Source organism: Sus scrofa, chromosome 17 (assembly GCF_054392235.1).
Source record: "Sus scrofa isolate SSC_HxYL_T2T_F1_AM1 chromosome 17, Sscrofa_HxYL_maternal_Yorkshire_Landrace_v2.0, whole genome shotgun sequence".
NCBI lineage: Eukaryota > Metazoa > Chordata > Mammalia > Artiodactyla > Suidae > Sus > Sus scrofa.
Window position 1 is genome coordinate 24,146,553 of NC_139399.1, and position 26,428 is coordinate 24,172,980.

Here is a 26,428-nt window from a genome sequence, read left to right on the forward strand (position 1 = left end):
CTTGAAGGAATGTGGAAGTTGTGATGGTTTGGTCACCTAGAAAATCTGGAGGGAAATCCACTGTACGAGTACAATAAGGGCACACCATGGAATTCCAAAAATACTCTATCGCATGAATTTGTCATACGTACCAGAACGTTCAGATAAATGCCTTGGAAGTGGCATAGAGAAACATTCTGATATTACTACCAAGACCTGGAAGGAAAAAAAGAGTGATTTTACAATGAGTGGATGAGACATTACCGAATAGTCTCAGAGTTAGCCCCTGCTTCTATAACCAGATATTCATACACAAATACACAGCAAATGGCCCAAAGTCCCCCAAAAAGACAAGGATATGATTAAGAATTTCCTACTTTTCAAATGTGATATAATGTAAGAAAACGCTATTATTAAAACAGGGCTCACAAAATCAAATGATACACACAGCCCACTAAAAACAGATGAATCAAGCAGATGTAAGAAAACAGACACTATCGGCCACATCTAAAGTGATCTTTTAGAAAACACTGACAAATAAAACTAGTCTGTACATGCGTTGTCCCTCCCTAGTGGGTAAACCCTGAGTGTGTGGAAGAGTATTTCAGGATGTAGTGCCGCAAGAAATTTCTATAGGGACGAATGGTGAGAAGACATCAGGGATGTGAACTAAACTATTTTAGACAGTGATTGACTGGCTTCCCCTCCAGCCCGGACTGCAGCGTTGAGTCACTTTCTACCCACTATAAACATGCCATTTCCCTGATAAAATACAAGCTCCTCAGAGGCAGGTTCACTCCAGTCCATGCGTGAGCTGCAGTGATGAAACTGATAGGATGACGATGTGTCAAATGTGGCAAAGTTACCTGGAGCTGGAATGAGCAGGAGGTGCCCTCTATTGCCCTCCCCTACAGCGCCACCAAACACGGGCAGGCCAGAACAGGAAGAAGCTGCCTGGTGAGAAGGGCTTCATGGCTCCTCTGGTGTCTAGCTAACTCCTGGACTTCACCTACACTTTCAACAATGGCCCAGTCTTTAAAATAGGAATAATTCTGAAGCTCCCATCATGGCTCAGTGAAAACAAATCTGCCTAGCATCCATGGGGACGCAGGTTTGATCCCTGGCCTTGCTCAGTGGGTTAAGGATCTGGCATTGCTATAAGCTGTGGTGTAGGTCGAAGACGTGGCTCAGATCCCGCGTTGCTGTGGCTGTGGTGTAGGCCTGCAGCTACAGCTCTGATTCCATCCCTAGCCTGGGAACCTCCAATGTTCAGGTGCAGCCCTGAAAGGAATAATTCTTCATAAAGTATTCTTCATTAAAGTCCTCTAAAATTTTAAAGAAATCAAAGTCACAGTCCTTTTAATTCAACTTTATAAATATCAAATGAGTACCTTACTGTGATTATTACCATCTGTATATTCAGGTATTACTTAGTATTTGGTTCATTAGGTTCAAGATATCATGTTAACATCTGGGGGGGGAAAGGGTTCAAAAGGGGGGAAAATGCCAGTTGAATTATAAAGCAATACGGAACAGGGGTCTCAAGAAAAATTAAGAAAGCATTTTGATAGATGCTTCAGAGATACAACCAGTTATGGTGGAGGGGAAGGATCAGGACTGACTGCTTGAAAGAGGTGGCATTTCAAGTCCTCGGCATGGTCCTAAGTTGGGCAGCACCAGCTGCCTGCCTCTTTTAAGTTACACCACAATGGACCATGGGGACTCCTGGATCCAGAGAAAGCCCTAAATGCCAGGCTGAGGAGACCCATGGGGCAGGAAGATGGGACGTTCGAAGCGCCATGGGTTGCGGAGAAACCAGCTCCAAGATGTTAAGTGGATTTGAACAGCAAAGAGGAAAACATTTCCATCTGAAAAGACTGAAGTTGAGAACTTACTTTTTAATATGATAGTCATGGGCTTAGTAGCTATTCATTGGACATAATGTTTTTAGTCAATTTTTTCCCTTTTGCTTTTCTTAATAGCAACTGGAGGAGAACGTTTTCGTCATGACATATTGTAAGGGAAAGAAACACCTGCCAGTGACAAATAACTCTCATTTACAACAAGGCCTGGGAGGAAGTCCATCCCATCTGTGATATACCTGGGCCTTCTAGAACACTAGGTAAGGAGGCCTAGAGAAAAATTCTGGGACCCCATCCTCCACCATGTCAGCTGTGGGACCCTGAACAAGCCCTTGACTGTTTACTCATTTGCCCTCTCTGAAAGGACAGGTTCGGGACTAGTCTATCACTAATGGCTGTTTCAGGTCTCTAATAGCACACAATTCCATGATACAGACTTCCTTCTCAGAAACTGGGAGGAAAACCCTCTCATTCTCTCAGTTCAAGATCTATTTTCCAACGAAAAGAATCACTCCCTTAGAATAGGCCATTTCCTAAGTCACTAAGAATGGCACTGTTTAAGAACAGGGTATAGGGGAGTTCCTAGCAGTCTAGTGGTTAGAACTCAGCACTTTCACTGCTGCAGCCTGGGTTCAATCCCTGGTCTGGGAACTGAGATCTCACATCAAGCTGCTGCACACTGTAGTCAGCCATTAATCAATCAATAAAAATAGGGTTTATATGGGAATTATGCCTTGCCCTTCCCTTCCAGTTATATTTTCAGGTTTCAACTTAGCAGATAGCCATATAGCTAATCTTAGGAGACAGCCAGGCATCTAAAAGTGGAGAGCAGATGGATTTGCCATCTTTCATAGAGTGGAGACCCTCTAATACTGGAGACCCTCTTCATAGGAGGCTCTGTGCTAGGAACTGGTCAGCAAAGTATAGAAAACATTCCACCCAAGCTGCAAAATTCAGACAGTGTCTATACCTACCAACTGAACTGGAGACCAGATAACAGAGGCAGAAAATTGCTGCTTGTGTTTTCCATTGCTTCCCTGTCTAGAGCTTTGCTGTCTTTTTTTTTTTTTATTACTCAATGAATTTAATACATTTATAGATGTACAATGATCATCACAATCCAATTTTATAGGATTTCCATCCCATACCTCTAGCACATCCCCCCACTCCCCCAAACTGTCTCCTTTGGAAACCATAAGTTTTTCAAAGTCTGTGAGTCAGTATCTGCTCTGCAAAGTTCATTCTGTCCTTTTTTCAGATTCCACATGTCAATGATAGCATTTGATGTTGGTGTCTAATTGTATGGCTGACTTCACTTAGCATGATAATTTCTGGGTCCATGTTGCTAAAAATGCCAGTATTTCGTTCCTTTTAATGGCTGAGTAATATTCCATTGTGTATATGTACCATGTCTTCTTGATCCACTCCTCTGGTGATGGACATTTAGGTTGTTTCCATGTCTTGGCTATTGCAAATAGTGCTGCAATGAACATTGGAGTACATGTATCTTTGCGAGTCATGGTTTTCTCCGGATAGATGCCTAGGAGTGGGATTGCTGGATCAAATGGTAGTTATATTTTTAGTTTTCTGAGGCATCTCCAAACTGTTTTCCACAGGGGTTGCACCAATTTACAATCCCACCAACAGTGTACTGGGGTTCCTTTTTCTCCACACCCTCTCCAGCACTTACTGTTTGTAGACTTTTTGATGATGGCCATTCTGGCTGGTGTAAGGTGGTACCTCATCGTGGTGTTGATTTGCATTTCTCTAATGATGAGTGATGTTGAACATCCTTTCATGTGTTTTTTGGCCATCCATATGTCTTCTTTGGAGAATTGTCTATTTAGATCTTCTGCCCATTTTGTGATGGGGTTGTTTGTTTGTTTGTTTGTTTTTTTTGGTATTGAGTTGCAGAAGGTGTTTATAAATTTTGGAGATGAATTCCTTGTCAGTCGATTCATTTGCAGAGATTTTCTCCCATTCTGTGGGTTGTCTTTTCGTTTTGTTTAGGGATTCCTTTGCTGTGCAGAAACTCTTAAGTTTAATTAAGTCCCATTTATTTTTGTTTTTACTGTCATTACTCTAAAAGGTGAGTCTGAGAAGATGTTGCTGTCATTTATGTCAAGAGAGTGATGTTTTCCTAAAGAGTTTTATAGTATCTGGGAGTTCCCGTCATGGCGCAGTGGTTAACGAATCCGACTAGGAACCATGAGGTTGCGGGTTCGGTCCCTACCCTTGCTCAGTGGGTTAAGGATCTGGCATTGCCATGAGCTGTGGTGTAGGTTGCAGACACGGCTTGGATCCCACGTTGCTGTGGCTCTGGTGTGGGCCGGTGGCTACAGCTCCGATTAGACCCCTAGCCTGGGAACCTCCATATGCCGCAGGAGTGGCCCAATAAATGGCAAAAAGACAAAAAAGAAAAAAATAATAGTATCTGGTCTTAGATCTAGGTCTTTAATCCATTTTGAATTTATTTTTGTGTATGGTGTTAGAGAGTGTTCTAATTTCATTCTTTTCCATGTGGCTGTCCAGTTTTCCCAGCACCAGTTATTGAAGAAGCTGTCATTTCTCCATTGTATATTCTTGCCTCCTCTGTCATAGATTAGTTGACTGTAGGTGTGTGGGTTTACTTCTGGGCTTTCTATCCTGTTCCACTGATCTATATTTCTGTCTTTGTGCCAGTACCATATGGTTTTGATGACTGTTGCTTTGTAGTATAGTCTGAAGTCAGGGAGCCCGATTCCTCCAGCTCCATTTTTCTTTTTCAGGATGTCTTTGGCTATTCTGGGTCTTTTGTGCTTCCAAACAAACTTTAAAATACTTTGTTCTAGTTTTGTGAAAAATGTCCTTGGTAATTTGATAGGGATTGCACTGAATCTGCAGGTTGCCTTGGGTAGTGGTCTTCCATTCTTTAGGCACAGTTGTTGTGAGAAAATGATGCAGTGGCCAGAGTGATTTGCCATATAGCCTAGGCACTTAAGGATGTTTCCCATATTGGTTTAAAATACAAAATAAATACGTGATTTCCAAAACTGAGCTCTTTGTTTACATGGGAAACATCACAGTTAGGAAAATATTTCAACCATTACTACCCCAGGATCAATCAAAAGAGCAAACAAAAATCAAACTATTAGCCTTGTTTTGACTTGCTGTCTTGTAAAATTAAGGAAAAGTAGGAAAAACAATCGTCAGGCTTGTGAAAAACAATGACTTGATCAGGAACTCACTTCTCCATGGAAACATTCGGCCCCTCCTGCCACTGTGTAAGTTAAACTCCATAAGGCTCACAGAGGGAAGGAGACCCTCCAAGGTCACCTGGACCAAGTGTCACATGACTACATGCTGGGCCTTGCACTTAGCCCCTAGTTCATAAATGTGACTGCTCCCCGGAAACCTCGCTGAAGGCAAAAATTCTAGCTGTTGTTTTCTTTTAACACATATTACAGTTGTAGAAAAGGCATTTTGAGCAAAGATTCATGTTTGCAATTTATGGAATATATTCACAGAAAAATGTATGAGTCTGTTTACTGCTTTGAAATTATATTTCCTTAAATAACACTGTCTTCCCAACTTCTTATAAAGGAACAATAATCCATATCACTTAGTCATTGAACAGTCTAAAGTCAACTCTCTTCTCTAATAACTTTCCTACACTCATCATTTGATGAGGGCCTTGGCAGGCTTGACTTCATGGACATAAAGTCAACCTCAAAGACAAAATTCTAAAACCCTTCATGCTGAGAAGAGCTTTCCATGGTCTTCCAGTGAACCCACCCTCAAACTACATTCTCCATAATCCATCTCAGAATCGCCCAGGATTTCATACTATTCCTCCTACAGGAGCTTCACATCATGGAGCTCTAGAGAACTTTTTTAGAGAAATCTAGGACTAGATGGGAGATGGGAGCAGTACATTTATATCCAGAGTCAAACTTATACCCCAAGTCAAATCATTTTAGGCCAGAGGATCAGGGATATGTTAATTAGCATTGAGATTAATGCAGCAGAATGCAAAGTACCTGGAACCTAATGAATGACATATCTAAGTTCTACCTCCACTCATGAAGTCAACATCAGCAGTCAAATCTCAAATACAAACAAACCATAATATGAAGCAAACATGTTCATGGCAAATAAAATTGAGCCTCCCTGGCTACTTGGAATATGACTTTGTAGTACCAGGTTATGACCTGCTATCAAGGTGGCTACTAATACTTTAAGCTTATTTTTAAAAAGACCTTGTTAAAGAGCTGAAATACATTACAAAATATAAGGACAGACTTTAGAGACAATCTTATCTAAAATGTTTTCCTTTTTATTAGACATTTTTAGCAATTATCAATTATTCTTATCATATAGTATTTAAAGATCATGTGATTAATATATATAGAATGATTTTTATAAACTTAAGAATTTAAAGCTCAATCAAATTGATCAAGTGGAAGAGAAAGATTTTAAATATGTATATAACAAGTAAAACAGGCCCAAACATTTACAGTTGCCTATATAGCTAAGAAAATAAATGTATTATCTCAATCCTTACCTGAAAACCCTAGGGAGAAAATGCACAGATACCTAATGGATAGTGCTTTTCATACCCAAAGAAGGCAGTGATATACTTTGCATCTTATCTTTTTACATAATAACAACTGTGGTTTTTTTAATCCACATTATCTCACAAAATCCACCTTAGGAAAACTGCAGTGTATGTGTAAGCAGCCAGTCAGAGTTAGAGGCTCAATTTGAGGATGCAACAAGAAAAACCATCTCATTCACCAAAGGAAGAAATTCGAAGCTTTGCCCTGATCACAACAGTGTTCTAATCAGGTAGGCAATGTGTGAATTCACAGCTAACTCTGTTGTCTTGGAAACTGACTATCAATTCAAGTGAGTCTCTATGCCTTTTTTCTTTTTTTTTGTCTTTTTTTGTTTTTTTTTTTAGGGCCACACTCACAGCATATGGAGGTTCCCAGGATAGGGATCTAATTGGAGCTACAGCTGCCGGCCTACACCAGTCACAGCAATGCAGGATCTGAGCAACATTTGCGACCTACACCACAGCTCATGGCAACACCGGATCCTTAACCCAATGAGTGAGGCCAGGGATCAAACCCACAACCTTATGGCTCCTAGTCAGATTCATTTCTGCTGTGACACGACAGGAACTCTTCTATTTCTTTTTTCATCACTGCCTATATCTGGGGTAGCATCTATCTTCAGAAAATTTAAGGGGCAGGATTAGGTGATAATAAAATAATAATTTAATGAATTTTCCATTATATCTCATTACCACTGAAAGCAGTACCAAACAAGCAAATGTCATCTGACTGCTTAGATTACACACAAAATGATATTTGTTTATGTGCTTTTTCTTTCTTGGCTGCTTTCCAGTTTTACATGAAACCAACTGGTTTTAAAGACAAGAAAAAAAGACCAGCATTATCTCTTACCAGACCCATGAAAAGGCCAAAAATCAAGGTGGCTATGATGAAAAAGACATAAGAACACCAAGCAGGAACTCCAAGGGTCACCGTGAAATAGTTGTGAAGATGCTGCAATCAGAAGAAAAACATAAAATATTTATTTAGAATGAGGACCAAAAATGTCTGAATCTTCCTTCTAGCTATAACACAAACTTGCAGACTGTTTGTAATTATACAAGCTTTCTCAAAGGTCATCCAGTGGTTAATGTATCTACATGATTCTTCAAGAACAAGTCAAATTTCACAACACTGAAAATCTGAGAGTAACAACCAAGGTCATTCCCAGTAAGAGCTATGCTTCCTCCAAGTTCATGATCAAGCGGAACTCTGGTAAAATTGTTTATCTACTCCCTTCTTCCACCATGAGAGTTTTTTTTTTTTTTTTTTTTGGTCACTGTCTCCTAATAATTTATACATTTCAATTTTCACCCATAATACGACGTTCATAAAAAATTAAACTTTTTTGGTCCTTTACCAATTTTTAGGCAGAAATTACTACTTAACAAACATCAACTGTTTAAAATGTCTCCGTACGTCCTTTTTCTAATTAGAATCTTATTGTTCTACCCTCAACCATCCTTAACAACTTCTCTGCTCACCATAAAACCTTAATGTAATAACAGGCAGAAGAAATTATCCAGACAATTCATTATGAGCAAATAAAATTTCATCAGTCTTTGAGGAGAGCTCACATCCCCTCGTGTTCTCTATTCCCTGGGACTCTGATGCTAAACACTAAAAAAATGAATGAGGAGATAACAATCTTAGCTAGAAATTATTTAGAGGATAAATCATACAGGAATTATAGATATGAACCTGCTAGTTTGGAGGCAAAGCCCATTTAGATATGGGCTTGCAGGAGCCACATTGACTCATGATGGCTTTGTAATCATCTATTTTAGGCCCTTACAGCTTCAAAAACATTCACTATAAACTGATAGTTTTATGATTTTTGTTATGACTATAGATGTTTTTCTCCTTAAGATAACTGGGCACAGGATGAAACGGCTCAAAGCTAAATGACACCAGCAGGCAGAGATAAGGATTGAATGACTTGCCTAGAATTGATGAAGTGGATGAAAATGAGTCCAAGATTACACTTTTTTTTTTTTTTTGGTCTTTTCTGGGGTCGCACCTGTGGCATATGGAGGTTCCCAGGCTAGGGGTAGAATAGGAGCTGTAGCCGCAGACCTACACCAGAGCCACAGCAACACCAGATCTGCGATCTACACCACAGCTCACAGCAATGCCAGATCCTTCACCCACTGAGCAAGGCCAGGGATCAAACCCCCAACCTCATGGTTCCTAGTCAGATTCGTTAACCATTGAGCCACGACGGGAACTCTTGCAAGAGTCCATTTTAATTTAATATTTCTCAAAACCTAAGTTACCCAAGTTTCTCAGTTTATAAGTATTAATACAATTAAATGATGTATTTAATTCAGAATAATAAATATACAAACAAAAAATCTTTTTAACTGATCTGGAATAATCTGAGATCTCTTCTCTCAAATTCTTAAGTCAGCAGTAGAGATATTATCTAAGGACTCATCACATTTTTCAATACTGACATATGTAATCAAATTGTTCATTAAACATTTATTGAATAGAGAAAAGTTTAATGATTCTATGAATAGTTTAATGATTTGCAAATAATTAAACTATTCATAGAAATGCAAACAATTCTTGATTTGTAAAATTGTCATCTGTCCTCTTTGATGGCACTGGTCACCACTCTGTCTTCAGCCAGGGTTATTATTTATTAACAGTCCAGTTGAAGTTCCCATTGTGGTTCAGCTGTAATGAACCCAACTAGGATCCATGAGGACACGGGTTCGATCCCAGGCCTTGCTCAGTGGGTTAAGGATCCAGTGTTGCTGTGAGGTGTGGTGTAGGTCACAGATGCAGCTCAGATCCTGTGTTGCTGTGGCTGTGGTAAGGCTGGCAGTTACAGCTCCAATTCAGTCCCTAGCCTGGGAATTTCCATATGCTGCAGATGTGGCCCTAAAAAGACAGTAAAATAAAATAAACACACCAAGGAATGTAGAATATTCTTTAAAAAAAAAAAAGAATAGTCCAGTATTCTACAGCCCAGTATGCAAAAAAGGTATCTGAGATATAAAAGCTTATTTCATTTTCTTTCAAACTCTGTTCAATGGAACTTTAAAAATGCATTGTGTATTCTCTACTTTAGGAAACTGAACATAGTTTATTTACACTTTTCTTGATGATTCAATGTCATCATTAAGGTGAAATATGCCAAAGAATCAGAAGAGCTGGAAAGCCAGTATGCCTTTGTGCTGCCCCACAGAGGTATGAATTCTGGAACCTGCTTTATAGGTAGTACCTGCCCACATGGCTGGAATGAATAACAAGTTATAAGTCCTTCTGGACAGTATCTTATGCCCTTTCTACAAAATAAAGGATTAAAAAAAAGCCTTAATAAATTTTCTAAGTTATTTTCTAGAATTCAGTAAATTATTTGCCTTTGAATCATTGCATTCTGGGTCTCATACTTCTCAGTACATTCAAACACATTCTCTTATAATAGGCTCCACTTCAACATTCTTGTATGGACTTATTCTTTAAAGGATTTATTTGAGCTTCTTAGAGAAACTCTGCCATCTTGTGGTCTTTTTAGGTGACTATTACTAAATTCTCATTAATCAAACTATGTTTGCACAAGGGCAGCCACAAATCCTTCATCTGTTTACTTCGTCTAAGTCCACAATGGTTTGAGAATACTTTTAAGAGTGTTGCGGTTCCTGGTACTGGGTACTTGAAGTTTTGCTATATGTGTACCTTCCCAAGTAATAACTGATTAAAACTGATTTTAGTTTTCAGTTCTGGATTTCTGTGTTTCTGTATCATTATTTGCCAGGCAAAGTAACAGTTTTTGCTTGTGGAAAATACTGATCCTGGTTCAATATTATAAGTGTTCATCACAAGGAAGCATCCTATTATTTTCCCAAAATGCAAGAAAACGTCATCCACCAGGCCCCATACCTTATATACTATTATGCTTTTGTACTAGATGACTGAATTAGAGCTAAGTTTTGGCTACATAAAGATTTGAATGAGGACTATCTGAAGACACCATGACAAGAGAATATATGAGAAGAACATTCCAACCAGCGATCAGATGGATTTAAGGAACAGAGCCAGGCCAAGGCATCCAGGGGTGAGAGGTGGAGCCTCCCCTCCCCAGGAAGGCCAGCACTCCTTTTGGGACCTGAACTACCCCAGATCAGATTAAATGCCACCCAAGGGCACCACCCAACCAGCCCAGAGCTGCAGTCTCACTCAGAGCGGGGTTGGCCCCCAAGAACAGAGAGCATTCAGAATTCAGATCCCACCCGTATCACAGGATATATACTCTGAGAAGTTTGGGGACAATCCTTATATCCCTTTCAGGCATGGTTTAGGATCCTCAAAATGCCTTCCCTGTGTGGGAGCAGTTCAGAAAGACTTCTCCAGTCATGGCCAAAAGTTCAAGTCCCCTTCCATGTTTTACCCTCTCAACACCTGCAACAAGACACAAGCATGCAGCCCCTTGTAGGCTCTAGCAGAGGTCACTTGTGCATGTGCACCACCGTGCTGTAATATTGTTCCAGATATTTTTACAAAGAAAAAAAAAATCCGAAAACAGTAAGAGAAGAGACACCACTATATAAAATGCCAAGGAATGTTTTGGAGTTTTAAAATTTACTCTAGTTATTCTCCAGTCTAAATACCCATGGCCTTCACTTCTCATCATGAGCTATTTATAAAGCATGAAATCTCCATCACACAGACTGTCCTCCCAAGGATGTAGCACACCTAATTGTAGCTTAAATTTGCCATATGCCTGCATCCTTTCATAACAATAGAAACACTGAGGAGAAGAATTATGTTATATCCTGTATGAGCTCAGTAAGTAGCACAAATTCACCAAATCAAATAAAATAATGTTTAAATACATTCAAATACTAAGCCTAGTTAGCAAAAGTACACACTGTACAACTGCCATAGGAGTCCATTTCAATCTTGCTATCAGCCCACGGTTAAAAAAATACATGAAAAAAAAAAGATAAAGTATTCCTTGTTGCCTAATTGGGGGGGGGGAGTAAAACAATGATGACAACAGTGATTAATGAATCTAACAGGTACATAATAGGCACCAGGTTTAAACTAAGCATTCTAAATGTTATAGTAACAGTGTCCATGGCAAGGAAATGGGTTCAGAAATATACACCAGCTGGAGAACAGCGACCTGTCTCCTTGGAAGAGAGAAAAACAATGCCTCCTGTGTCTCTGTAGCCACCCGTGAGAAGGGAGGAGGAGACACAAGGACTAGGCGGTCTCTGCGCACATGGGCCACAGACACAGGATTCCTAACCCTGACTGTGGCTCCAGCCTCAATTGAATGTGCGGTGCCTCCCACATTCGGTCTTCTGCACACCATCTTCATGGCATCAGAAATGCCACCTGCACTATCCTTTAGGTTATTAACATTATTCATTGAGTCACTTTTTTAAAGCTGAATAAAACTTTAAAGAAATTGTATACCACTACCATAGAGAGAATATCAGTATCAATTCTGTACTCAGAAGATGTCTACTCTTTGAGAAACTTCTCTTGTTGTACTTCTTGTGGGCGTCAGTGACTCAGTTTCAGGTGAGCAGAACATCAGGATAGGAATTATAGCCTAAGTGGAAATGACTTCTATGAGTTTACTTACAAATTAAAATATTTAAGTGGAGCAGTTCTTGTTGTGGCTCAGCAGAAACAAACCGGACTAGAATCCATGACTATATGGGCTTGATACCTGGCCTCGCTCAGTGGGTTAAGGATCCAACATTGCCATGAGCTGTGGTATAGGTCACAGACACAGCTCAGATCAGAACTGCTGTAGCTGTGGCATAGGCTGGCAGCCGTAGCTGTGGCATAGGCTGGCAGCCGTAGCTCCAATTCAACCCCTACCAGGGGAACTTCCATGTGCTGCAGATGCAACCATTAAAAAACAATTGATCAAAAAAATAAATAAAATAGGGAAGTGGATATCAGCATGAGTATGAAAGACAATTAGAATTTTGGTGATGGAAGGAAGACTCCAAATTGTTTACTCTGGCCCCTGGACTGTGGTACAAATTACCTATCAAGGATCCCAAGGGTTCTAGGATTCAAGCAGGAAACTCACAGGATCTGGCTTATTCCATTCTATTCAAGGGACTTTCTCACCTTAACGGTTTATTCAACAAGAACATACGAGAGATTCATGTAGAGTTAAGAAAGCCAAATTCAGACCCAGCAAAATCCCTGAGTTTGTCAGAACTCAGCTGTATGTGGGTCATGGGTAGGTAATCCTGGCATCCTGAGGCCCAGCTTTTATCCCCAGGATGCCATACCCAGCAAGCTGGCTGAACTCCTAACAAAGAAACTCAAAGACCCTACAGAATTAATGGTTCAGTGGGCCCCGATCTTCCAGACGGAGGTCTTGTTTTTGTTTTCTCTTTTTCATTAGAAAAAAAATCAAATACAGAAAAAGAGATTTTTAAAAATCAACCATAATTTTAATATCAGAGGTAACCATTTTTGATTACCTGATTGATCTCTCTCCAGGCATTTTCCTTTTTTTTTTTTCCTTTTCTTTTCTTTTTTTTTCTTTTTAGGGCCTCACCTACAGCACATGGAAGTTCCCAGGCTAAGGTTCACATTGTAGCTACAGCTGCCAGCCCACACCACAGCCATAGCCACACAGGATCCTAGCCTGTATTTGTGACCTACACCACACAGCTCACGGCAAGGCCAGGGATCGAACCCACATCCTCATGGATATTAGCCGGATTCATATCCGCTGCACTGAAATGTAAATTCCCAGGCATTTTCCTATGTACACACACACAAAAAAAAAAACTCCATATAAACAAAACACACAACAAACTGCTTTATCTTTTCTCCCACTTAATAACATAATTTCCCTATGGAAGGATGTACATCTAACGAGCAACACCTCCATGGGACTCTGTTGCTAACAAAAGACTGACTCCTATCTGTCTAGCATCCACAAAATCCTGGCCTGATACAAGAGACTGTGGATGGACATCAATAATCTTGCCTCGTTGGCGTTTGGCCCTGCACGTCTTTCCCTCTTTCCTGTTATTATCTTCTTCTCTCAGCATCTGCATTCTTTTTAGTTAAAGCCATGTTCTTTCTCTCTCTCACACACCACACGCTGTGTTTCTTCTGTTCATTGCTAATATGGTTGCACTACAGTTTTCAACAATCCACACTTGAGTTAAAAACCAGATGATGTTCCCCACATACACTCAACACCAATGTGAGGACCTTGGGTAAAGGGAAAAGAACCAGCTGAATATGCTAACTGAGCGGCCAGGCAGTCAGCAAGGAGGACTGGCTCAGTAAGGAGCTCCACAGGACAACCAGGACAACTATACCCCGTGCTTATAGGGGGAAACAGAGACTTGATGTGTAGCCAAGGACTGGGTCCCACCAGGCCAGAGGTCATACCCTCTGATAGGAGGATAAGGGCTGAACTCTGAAAACACACATGGGGAGAGCCCTTTCCAGAGATTTGATGAAAGGCTGGGCATTTGTTTCTAAGAATAAAATAAACTACAAAGTTGTCAAGAGGCTCGGGGAAGCCAGATGCTAATAACTACAACACCATATTTCTATTACAGATTTTAAAGGTAATGTATACATGAATGAGATTAAAAAAACTACAAACCTGCCATCTACATTCTTTCAGTCAGGTATATCCACACCCCAGCCCCCACACACATCCTGAGGGGTGGCCAAGGACTGGGTCGCACACGTCCACACACAATCTACAATCAGGGGAGATGTATGAGTAATCCCAATAGATATAAACAGACTAAATGTATCAGTTAAAAGAATTACTTTTTATAATCACTTAAAACATAGTAATAAAAAGGCTGAAAGCAGAAAAAAAAACATTCCAGGTATGTGCTAACCAAAAAGAAAAAAATATGGTATTAATATTAGACAAAATGACCTTAGAGACTATAAAGTGTTATTGATTATATTCAAATTCTACAGTGTAGCTTATAAATTTTTTTTGTTTTTTTAAATATCTGGAAAGTCTAAATATACATATACACACACATACATACATAAAATATATAAATATTATTTATACTTCTCAACCACTAATAAGAACATCTTAGTTGGTTATTCAGAGATGCATCATACTATTCTCCAAATGGCCTTTTCTCTACAGTCCAATGCATCCACACAGAATCCAGAACCCACTTATACTGCCCAAGACTGTGCACTGTGCCTACAAAGATAATAACAACAATTCCCAGCCTTGATGTGCTCCAAATGCCAAATGTTATAAGCATTTGTATGAAATGAAAAACTGGGAGTCGCCACTGTGGCGCAACAGAAATGAATCCAACTAGCAACCATGAGGTTGCAGGTTTGATCCCTGGTCTCGCTCAGTGGGTTCAGGATCTGGCGTTGCCGTGAGCTGCGGTGCGGATCACAGATGTGGCTCGGATCCTGCATCGCTGTGGCTGTGGTGTAGGCTGGCAGCTATAACTCCAATTCGACCCCTAACCTGGGAACCTCCATATGTTGCAGGTAGAGCCCTAAAAAAGCAAATAAAATAAAACAAAATAATAAAAGAAAAGAAATGAAATAAAATAAAGAAAAACTGCAACTCCTTGTTTATCAGCTAAGCCATAAGATATCTGAGCAATTATTTCTTTCTTTTGGTACTATCTTTGAAAATAAAACTGCTCCTTAACAATGTGTGAAGATCTTGATCAACTTCCTTATAAGCTTTCCTTAAACCTCAGAAAAAACTCACCTCTTGATCTGCAGTTATGATAGGTTCTGTGCTAAGGTCTTGATGGTGATTCCCGACACCTAATACAATTATTCTGTTGGATTAAACATTATATGGCTACAAGGTTTTCAGACAGCTATCGGAATATATGACTCCATCAACCTTTAGTGTTAACATGCTGCAAAAGGCAGAATCCCTTACTCTGAGTTCCTGGTTTGCAATTCTTAATTCTCAACCTTTGAACAAACTTTCACCAATTTTAAGAAAACAGCAGAAGACAACCATACAAAACTCATACTATCTGAAAAGAGGAAACATGCTGGTTATTGTTTAATATGACACACAAATGTAAAAAAAAAAGTTAAAAAATTTTAACCAGAAAAGACTGAATCCAAGTCACCAACTTAGTCTCTGTTGTAAAACAAAACAAAGCAAAAACCTAAAGTATATATTCTATCTCACAAGGCAGAAAATATAATACAACTGAGAAACTGGGACACAAAAAGTTGTGCTTCAATTTCCCCACACATATAAGAACATGCATGAAAAACAGAGTCTTCACGAACTCCCTGAATGTTAAGTTCCAAATATGATGCAGGACCTATAATCACTGCTCAAAAAAGACAAATAAAGGGAGGGACTCACTTCTAAAGATTTTTTTGAAATACTTTAAGGATACATATTTAATTCCACAGCAATTTTGTCCAATCTGGCAGGACTTAGTTCACCCTACATGTAGAGGAGTAAAAGGTTATGTGACTTATTCAGGACTACAGAACAGCTCAACATTTTCACCTAAATAACAGTTCTAACTCACTTGCAGGACTCAGTGAAATGATACGATCATATGTAGCAGGGCTCGCAAACTTTTCCTTTAGGGCCACATCATAGCTATCTTAGGCTTGTGGGCCGTAGAGTCTCCAACACAACTATTCATCTCTACCATCGTAGACTGAAAGCAGGTCCACAAAATAGGTAATGAGTGAGTTTGCTGATCCCTGACATTGAGACAATTTTTGATCTGAAGGGAGATTACAACAAAGGGAAAATATAGATGAAGTGAAACCCCATAATCCCTTTCAGCTTGGAAAAAGGGATTCATCATTGATCTGACTTTGACAATAATTATAGGCCTTTGTCCGATTTATGTCCTTTTACACACAGACACATTTCCACTATGACCCCATGTAAAAGGAGTTGTGTGTCTTAAGTAGCAAAGTGAGGAGTTCCCACCATGGTGCGGTGGCTTGAGAACCCAACTCCAATGGCTTGGGTCAGTGCAGATGTGTGGTTTGACCCCAGGCCAGCATAGTTTATTAAAGGATCCAGCATTGCCACGGCTATGGCACAGGTCACCACTGTGGCTCTGATTCAATCCCTGGCCCAGGAACTTCTACATGCCATGGTGTGACCATAAAATTTTTTTTTTTAAAGTGAAATTATAAAACCATTTATAAATGTTTATTTTCCCATTATCTAGAAAATATATACTCACTCTTAAAAAACCCCTCTCTTCCAATACAAGCAAAAAGGTGTATCAACTTACCCATATCTTGCCGGAGATGCTAAAAAGACCAGCCATTCCAGACATCCTGAAAAGCAGAAGGAGAACCATTGGTGATGGATAGTATAAAAAAACCAAACCAAAACAACAAAACTCAAGTCACAAGGACTACCTCCTCACTTCTTACAAGACATTGTCCTTTCTCCCAGATTCACTTCTGTCCTTAAAGAACTTAGACTCCACGACCATCATCTGAATTACTCTGCTGTAAATACAGTCATAAACCCTGGTTCTTTTTCCCTCCATGGTACATGCCCGGCAAAAAGCCCAGCCCTGAGCAGCTGAGTATCTCTGGGGGAAAAAAAAATCACATGACCCCTCTTCACAGTCACAAACCTCAGTGAGCACTCAATATGGCCCAGTCCCACTGTAATTTTTCAGGCTCTGTCTGAGATGAAAGCTCAAATCCTTTTCACTCTCTTCCAACCCTCCCCCTCCCTCCCCATGCTCTCTCAGCTAACAGACACTCCTTGTCTGTCATGTGAAAGCAGAAGCTATCATGTCATCTGTCTTATCTTCCCAGCACCAAATCTGAGCCTGGCATACACTGGGACCCACCTTCTCCTGTTGCAACAGAGAAAGCCTACCTGCCCGACCACAGTCCAAACCCTCCCCTCGTGCCTTGGATCCCATCCCTTCTCTCTTGTTAACAACTTGGTTCTTTCTGTCAGCCCTATTCCTTCATTAGCAAATTTCTACCTCTCTACTGGGTCACCTTCATCTGCATAAAAAACACGTTCTATTCTCTCTCATCTTTTGAAAAGAGCACCACAGGACCCCACATGGCCTTCCAGCTTCACAAAGTTCTCTAAGGAGTAGCCTAAGCTTGCTACTGCTTCTTCCTTGCTCTATTTTTAACCCATTCAAATCTGGCTTCCATCCTGCACTGTCACTCCTTATCAAGGCCACAATAATACTGTGTTGCTTCAATCAATGCCAAGGTCCCAGACTGATCGTACTTCAGTCTTTGGTAACATGGGACACAAGTGACTAAGTCCCTGTTCCTTTCATACCTTTTACTTGGCTTCTAGGAAATTGCACACCCTGCCTTGTCCTCCTGTCTTCCTGGTACTCATTTTCAATTTCCTTTTGCTGACTCCTCTATTTCTATGTTCTGTATCTATGTTCCTGAATTCTCCATGGAGACCCATCTCCATGCATCCAGACTGACAGCTCTACAAAGTCTGCCTCTCAATCTTAACACATCCAACACACACCCCTGATTTTCTCTTGCTCAAATCAGCAACTGGTACCAGTACCATCAAATTCACAAACTGGAAACCTGGGAGAGAGTGCGTGTGTCTGTGTGCATGTGCATGCACACATGCTTGTACATGTGAATCTCCCCTCTCCTTCACCTTAGCCAAATCCACCTTTAAAACATATTTTAAACCTACCCACTCTCTCCATCCCCACCGCCACCACCCTGATATGCATGACACCATCCCTGGGCTAGACCTGCAACAGCCTTCTACCCGTCTCACATCTCCACTCTCGACCTCTCCAGCCTCTGCCTAAGCGCACCTTCTCACTGTTCTACAGCTAACATTCTAGCTCCTCACTGTGGCCATGGGCTTGTCTGATCTGGTTCCTGCCCACCTTGACTTCCTAATTTACACTCCTCTCCCTCCCTTTCTCGGTGCCTGACCTTGGCCCCGCTGCTGGGATGCTATACTCACTCCAGGGATCACTCCTCCCCCTGCTCATCACTGGCAAGGCTGTGCTATCCTTCAGCTCTCACTGGCAGCCCTTCCCTCACAGCCACCTCCCTCGCCCCTCACCTAACGGAGGACCTGCTCCCAGTTATTCCTGACTCCGTAAAGGTCTGGTTTTTCTTTTCGTTTTCTTAGCAGCCCTTATCCAGACTATGATTCCTTTTTTAGTATTAATTTTTTATCTTAAACTGGAGTAGAGTTGATTTATAATGTGTTGATTTCAGGTGTACAGCAAAGTGACTCAGTTATACATATACCTATTCTTTTTCAGATCCTTTTCCCATATAGGTTATTACAGCATATGAAGTAGAGGTCCCCGTGTTACACAGTAGGTGCCTGGTGATTATCTATTTTAGATACAGTAGTATGTATATGTTAATTCCAAATTCCTAATTTGTCCCTTCCCTGACAGATTAGGATTTTTTACATTTTTTTTTTTTCTTAATCTGTCTTACTTCAAGTCACCCTAGGAGAACAGAAGAGTCACATCTGGTTTGTTTGATGTTGAACATCTAGCGCCAAGAACCGTATCTGGCATAAAATCAGTGTTCACATACTTGTAGAATAAAACTCTTTTAGAATAAAGTTTCTTTTAGAATAAGCATATATTTCCAATAAATGCGACCGGGTTACTTCTTCCTGAAGTATGACACGATTTGATCCTATTCCAGCAGGGATGTTCCTTATACTTATATATATTAACATAAAATTCATTATAAGTATGACAATTCATTCAAAATTAAAACTGACGGTAAAAAAGTTATTATGGCTTGGCCTTATCTCCCTCACCAAGCTTTACACAGTTCGCCATCATGGCCAAAAGTTACCCAGGCAGTATTCTCTAGGCAGCGAAGGACACTATAGATTTTATTTTCCACACAGATACAACAGCAATGCCTTCATGATAGTTCAAAGAAGAGATACTCCTCTACCTCGCCAATAATTTAAAAGGAAGAAAGAACCATAAACGGTGTTCAACACCCATCTAGGAAAGAGAAAAAGGTGGTATGGCTTAATGCAAAAGCTAGAGAGGCTTTCTGTAAGCCACCTGAGTCTGAACACCTAATTCTCAGTATCCTAACAACCAGCTCAAACATATGTAGGTCATAAAACCACAAACACAACATGAGCCAAACATGAGCTTGTGTCATCAGGGTGAATATGAAAAAAATGTAGACTTTCAAGGTCTATGGGTTGTTAATTTGAGACCTTCCATTTTATCAGTAACACTGTCATTAAAAAATAAGTTACATTAGGGGAGTTCCTGTTGTGGCTCAGCGGTTAGTGAACCCGACTAGCATCTATGAGGAAGAGGGTTTGACCCCTGGCCTTGCTCAGTGAGTTAGGGATCCAACGTTGCCATGAGCTGTGGTGTAGGTCACAGATGCGGTTTGGATGCTGTGTTGTTGTGGCTGTGGCGTAGGTTGGTGGCTATGTTCTGATTGGACCCCTAGCCTGGGAACCTCCATATGCCACGGGTGTGGCCCTAAAAAGAGACCAAAAAAAAAAAAAAAAAAAAAAAAAAAAGGATTACGTTAGAGAAGCCGGAGATTTCCAGCCAGTCAGAGGCTCAACTGATTGCCACTTCTTTTCCAAGATATAGTTCTGCAGGTCTTCATAGATTCCTGGGCCACGGTAACGGCGGAATATCCCATCCTTTGCACTATAAATTATAAAAACAAATAGAAAATAAACCCATTAAAATAGCAAGTGTTACGGACAGTAAAAGTCAAAATATCTATTGGTTTTACATGTAAACTCCACCCTGAATTTTAACTTGGCTCAAAATTGAGAAAAAAGAAATATTATAGTTTGGCATAAATGAGAAAGCATGCATAAATACTTATTCATTACAAAGGAGAACTTCCAATCAGAAAATATTAAAAATTCTATTCCATCACTGCACAGTTTGTGGACTATAAGCAAAGTCCTTGGCAGTGTCTAATCTGCCAAATTACTTTTTATTATTTTTGTTACCAATTATTTCGACTTTTCTTTTACAATAGCAAAACAGCAATTGTTATCAAGTTTTAAAACACTGCATCCACATTTCTAAATTTATGTCATTGAAGTCCCTCCCCTGAAAATTAACAAAACACCTCTTAGTCTCACCCAGGCTTTCGGTCTTCCCTCCCTCTCACTTTCTCACCAGTCGCACTTCCCAAGGTTAGAGTCTACAGTTGCCGTTTTCTCCTTTGACATTACTCATTCACTATTCCTGCAGGCAGGGGTCCTGCTTCCAAGACTCCATGGGAACTGCTCTCACTGGGGGCCTCCAATGACTCCTCGGAGCACCTGCCTGACATGGCACTGTTCACTATTCACCCACCCCTGCCTTCCTCCTGCCCCTTGGCTTCTATGACAGGAGCTCTCTGGACTTCTTCTTCCCACATCCTTTCTCAGTTCCACACTCCCTGTTTTTCTCTGCAGATGTCCTAATGGTAGTCAACTCAGGTTCTATCTTTGACCTGCGTCTCTTCACAGGTTTATCTACTCTCTCATTGTATGTATTTCACCAGTTACCTACCTTGAATTCCCACAATGCTATCTCTGGTCTAGATCTTTCCTCTGAGCTTTAGATCCTGAAATCAAACTATTCCCCAAATGTCTCCATTTGGAATTAGCATAAACAACTCACACTATCTTTTCCATCCTGACCTCTGTCTTCCAAACTTCACGTTATCTGAATGGCTCCTCAAGAGCTTTTACTAGATAAACATGGCCTGGAAGTAGTCATTGCATGCCCTTCCTTCCCTATGGCTAAAGAGTCACCAGTCCTGTGATCCCACCCTCTTTTATCTGTGGAATCCATCCCTTCTTTCTCTCCCCTGCCTTGCTACCCTAGCTTCTCCAGCCTCATCACACAGGATGGTCCAACTGTACCCTATGTGCCAGCCATAGAGACCTAGTTACAGTTCTCAGAAGGTATCTCCTTTTCCCCTGGGTTTTCCCATGACATATCCTCTATCCAGAAAGGCCTTCTCTACCTTGCCTGCTTAACCTACTCCTACTTAGCCATTAAGAACCATTCCATCCTTTATGTTATCAGGTAAATGTTGACCTGCCCATCTATTTGCTGCTTGAAATTGGGTTCCTTTTCCTGCAGTGCCCTGGGCATCCTTCTCCTCTAATAGCGTCAATCAGTGCAAACCAGTCCTTCTCTCTTCAATGCTAAACTGAATGAGTGACGGTTATGACAACAACTTGGAACTCCTGGTACACACCTACTGATTTCTAATCTTTGCAAGACCAGAAAATTATTTAAACTTACTGAAAAAATGCTGGGAGGGTGGTAACAAAGAAGCGGCCACTCAAACCTACAAGAACCAAAAACAAAAAAGTTACAAGTCAAACTCAGTCGAACCCAAGCATCTAACTTAGGCTGTAGAAAACAAGCAGCCTTGAGCTTGCTTTCATAACCACATTGGTAAAATCTTTCCAATTACTGAATCACGTTTACTATTTTTTAAAGTAAAATTTTAGCTATTTTCAAATGCCTAACACCTTCCAGTCACTGACATAGAACTTGCTTGTCTCCGAGTGTTAAACTAGAGCTTTTTGGCTTGTATATTATTTGGAATGATGGCTGAAAGGATAGATTTTAGAGTCATACATCACATAATCTGTGTTAAATAACTAAACTCTTAGTTGTTAGTTTAGTTTAGTTTTTGTGACCTTAGATAAATTACTTAATCTTTCTGAGTCTCAGTTACCTCATCTATAAAATGGGAATATAAAAGCTTAACTGAATTGCTCTAAAGTTATGCCATAATATTGTATTAAGTGCTTAACACATAGTAAAGGACTCAGTAAATTATAGGTATTATCATATCGGTCATACATTTAAAAAGAATAATAAGGACTACGAAATAATAGGATCATGTACAATCTTTGCACATTTATAAAATTTGCAAGTACTGTCAGGGATTCTATGCACAGTAAATAGATTTTTTTTTCCACTTTGTTTCAGCAAACCTTTGCTGAACACTAACTACACATCAACTGTTATGCCAGGTACATGTGAAGACAAACACAAAGAAGACAAACACAAAGAAAACCCTTAGTCACTCAGCAAATATTTACTAAGCATCTTCTTTGTTCCAGGGACTGTGATAACTATTCAAGATACATAGATAAGTAAAAACACCTATAGTCTATTCTTTGTTCTCAGAGTATACAGTCTAGCGGCAGCGGAAAACAATCACATAATCATAGCCGGGACTATAAACAGAGATAGACGATATATCAAGAAAAGAGACATGCAATAAAAACTAGGAGTTATGAGCATAATCCTCTTTAAATGTTTACAAATCAGTAATATGCATGTGTGCACCAAAAGTGAGTTAAGTATGGTTCCGGCAAAGAGAAGCATAGCTGAAGGATCTCCTTTGGCCAGCATGGTAAAATAAGACATTATTTTCACATCTCTCATCATGTTTGTTTTGCTTTTCTCATTGAAAAATAATCTGGTCAAAATCAAATATCTATTCAAATAAAATGACTCAAATTTTAACATATCTGTAGTTACTCCCGATGTGAAACACTGAAGCTTTACTTTTAATAACATGGGAAATTTGCTTATACCTTTAAGTTAAATCTATAGTCAGTATAATAATTTACTAATTAATGATGAGTCTTCCCAAAAAAGGATTCTCTTTTTTGTGTGAAACCAAGCAGATTCTAAAATACCCCAATAGCACTTAAAGAAAATTGTAATAAAAGTACTCTGAAGGTAATAAAAGTCAATTGTTAAAAAAAGAAACAGGAAACATTTACTACATGGATTTATCATTGTATCACTGGGGCCAGGGCGGGGTCGTACTGACTAACAAAAACACAAGTGACCTGAGAAGTCAGCTGAGAAGGTAACAAGCATGTTCTCCTCTAATACTGTTTGCAATTCTGGCCTTGCAGAAACAAGTGTATCTTTTAATGTATTTCCAACTCTAAATTACAAGGGGAAAAAGCACTGGCAATCTAAATTATTATATACTTTTAGCTTAAAATAATTATTGCAAACAGTTTCATATCTTATTTTTCTCATAGCTAGAGAGTCTTATGACCACTCAAATATTTTATCTGAGCTACAGTATTAAGAGAATTATGCTTTGTTTATATGGCCTTTTAAAATAAGAATAGACAAATAGCATCCCATCACTACTTCAAGTTTCTATTTAGATTTTATTTTTATCAGAATAAATAAGATTTCTGATAAATGTTAGGTACCACTGAAAACAATATTTTAACTTGTTTTTTAAAATCCTTCACGTGTCATCACTGGCCATGACAAAAAATTAAAAAAACAAATAAATCTTAAAAGTAGTTCATAAAGCACATTAAGTTACACATCTTGAAAGTAGTTTATAAACACATTAAATTATACAATATGAATTTCCAGATTCACAAGCCAGCTGGCCTGGGGTTAAATTCCCCTCTGCCTCTTATTAGTTTTTAATGTGAGACAGTTAATTTAAACTCTCTGAACTTTAATTTTCTTTTCATAAATGGGCATCAGAATTTATATCTAACAGTAGTATTAACTGATGTTATATTTATAAAGCACACAGAAAACAGTGTCTGACATATAATAAGTACTAAAATGCTTTTATTTCCTGTATTTAAATCTGATTCAAAGTTAGAATAAAACAAGAGGATGTAACAAACCCTAATTTAGTCTTAAGTGCTTTAGAAATTGTACTTAATTATATTGGATAACATAACTTAAGACTTTATAAATAAATGCACCCATGAAAATCAATGAATATAGAGAAGAAGAAGAAAAAAAAAAAACACAGTGAAAGATGTTCTCTGAGATTTTTCTGCATCTTTCTTCTTCAGGCTAGAAGGTAAAACAGTACACTTGTTCCCCCAAAAAGGCTAGATTAAAGGGTATTTAAAAATGTATAGCTTTTGACATGAATGTTTTCTAACCTTTAATACTGATGCTATGAAATGTCAAGGGAGATTTTTGTAAACTAAAAAGTTAAGCCATGACCACCTTACCTTGGAGGAGGGAAGTACCACGTGAGGTTGTGGCTTCAGGGTTTAAAAACAAATATGGATCTTAAAGAATTATAACAGAGCAGTAGCTCATTTTAAGGTTTGCATAATGGTTCACTGTAACAAACTTCAGGAAGTACTGGAAGAAACAAAGAGTACTTCTCAAAGAGATAAAGTTTAACCACAAGCTCTCCCAAAACTTCTGCATATCTTTTACACTTTAAGGGCAACTTCCACTTTAAAATGAAGACTGAACAGTAATATACAAGGGCATTAATCAAAAATGCAGAAAAAATTCTTATTAGCAAGCTTATCTTAAACACATACAACAAAGGAAAACAAATTAAAGATTAGAGAAATAAAAATTACGGCAAGAAACTAATTTTCACAGGTTAAAAAAACCACAACAGAAATTATTTAAATTCAGTATTAAGAAAATGGAGACAGCTACTAGCTTTTGTTCTACCACTTACGAGCTGTGTTACTTTAGGCACATTACTTCACCACTCTGAGCAATGTAGAAACAGTCTGTTCTTCACAGGACTGTAATGAAGCTAAAATGCATGAACGTGATAAACACAATTACAGGCTAAAGTAAATGCTTCCTAAACGCTAACAGTTTTTAAAAGGAGAGCCTAATCTTACTCTCAAAATTGAAATAAAGAAGTTCCCGTTATGACTCAGTGGAAATGATTCTGACAAGCATCCATGAGGACGTGGGTTTGAATCCTGGGCTCACTCAGTTGCCGTGAGCTGTGGTATAGGTCTCAGATGGGGCTCAGATCCTGGGTTGTATGTAGGCCAGCAGCTGTAGCTCCGATTTGACACCTAGCCTGGGAACTTCCATATGCCAAGGGCGCGACCCTAAAAAGCCAAAAAAAAAAAAAAAAAAAAAGCAAAAAAATTCAAATAAAGTTGTCAATATAATGGAATACAAAAGACTACACTTTACAATTATAAAACTAAAATATTATCAGTAACTAAAGACTGTAACTAAATTGGTTGCTATAGTAAATTAGGGGCTTTAAAGACACTCCTTATTCGTGGCCAGAGTCAGATCTGTTTCCCTCTAATCTAGTGAAACAGTCACGTGCTCTTTAAGCAGCTGCTGTCTTCCTGTCCTAAACAACTAAGCTCATCTGCATGGAACAGAAGGTTCAAGTACATACTCTTTAAATTTAATTTTCCAAAGTCAACTCAACTGAAACATCATGTGGTCTATGCAGTATTAAACAGGTAATGTCATGCAATTTAATGGAAGGCCTATCCTCTCCGTGACATTTATATCTTGGCTGTAAAAATGCAATGTGTCTATAATCCTAGCTTTATGACCCTGCAATCTTATTTTCTATTTAAAATACCTGAAAAAAACCTCTTCTTAAATATACTAATAGAATAGTTACAGGGATAACTAAGGACTTTGCAGGAACACTTCAAAAATTCTTGCTAAAAAAGAAGAGATTCTTTTTAACTTTTACCTGCAGGCAAAAAGAAACAAATTTATCCCTTTCTAGCATTCCTGTACACTGCAGCCCTGATGAAAGATAGGGTAATAGGGGGATCTGTGTCCAAATATAAATCTATACACAGAACTATCCAGTAAAGAGCTCAATTGTAGGGGAAATAATATTTCAATGGTCTCCCACTGCTCATTCAGGATGTAGGATTGTGTAAAATGAATTAAATATTTAAATAGCTTCCAAGAATAGGGACAAGCTGCCCCAGAGGTCTGCCAGTGAGTAAGTACCACATAAGACAGCCTCTCTTCATTTGGCTTCCAGGACCCCTACCTCCCCATCTTCTTGAGGGAACTGGTTTCTCCTTTTCTGCCGCTGGAACTTAGGAAGATGTTCTCATAAATGTTGGAGTGCGCCGGTTCTCAATCCTCAGAACACTTCGGGGCACACTCCCTAGGTAATTCCAATTCTTCTCTTTGCTTGACATACCATCTGCACGGATGACCTCGAATGTCTATCTCTTAGCTCATCTCTATTTGGATTTCTATTAAG

At 39.3% G+C, this 26,428-nt stretch overlaps 1 protein-coding gene across 2 annotated transcripts in view; it reads right to left on the bottom strand.

Annotated features, from left to right (window-relative positions):
- TMX4 (thioredoxin related transmembrane protein 4) overlaps positions 1-26,428 on the bottom strand; it is a 49,096-nt gene that overhangs the window by 5,878 nt on the left and 16,790 nt on the right. For both annotated transcript variants that reach the window (XM_085002828.1, NM_001243407.1), the window contains 5 exon segments: positions 21,691-21,736; positions 19,954-20,082; positions 16,687-16,732; positions 7,292-7,393; positions 132-195 (listed from right to left, as the gene is read on the bottom strand). In XM_085002828.1, coding sequence (XP_084858954.1) covers positions 132-195; positions 7,292-7,393; positions 16,687-16,732; positions 19,954-20,082; positions 21,691-21,736 — 387 coding nt within the window.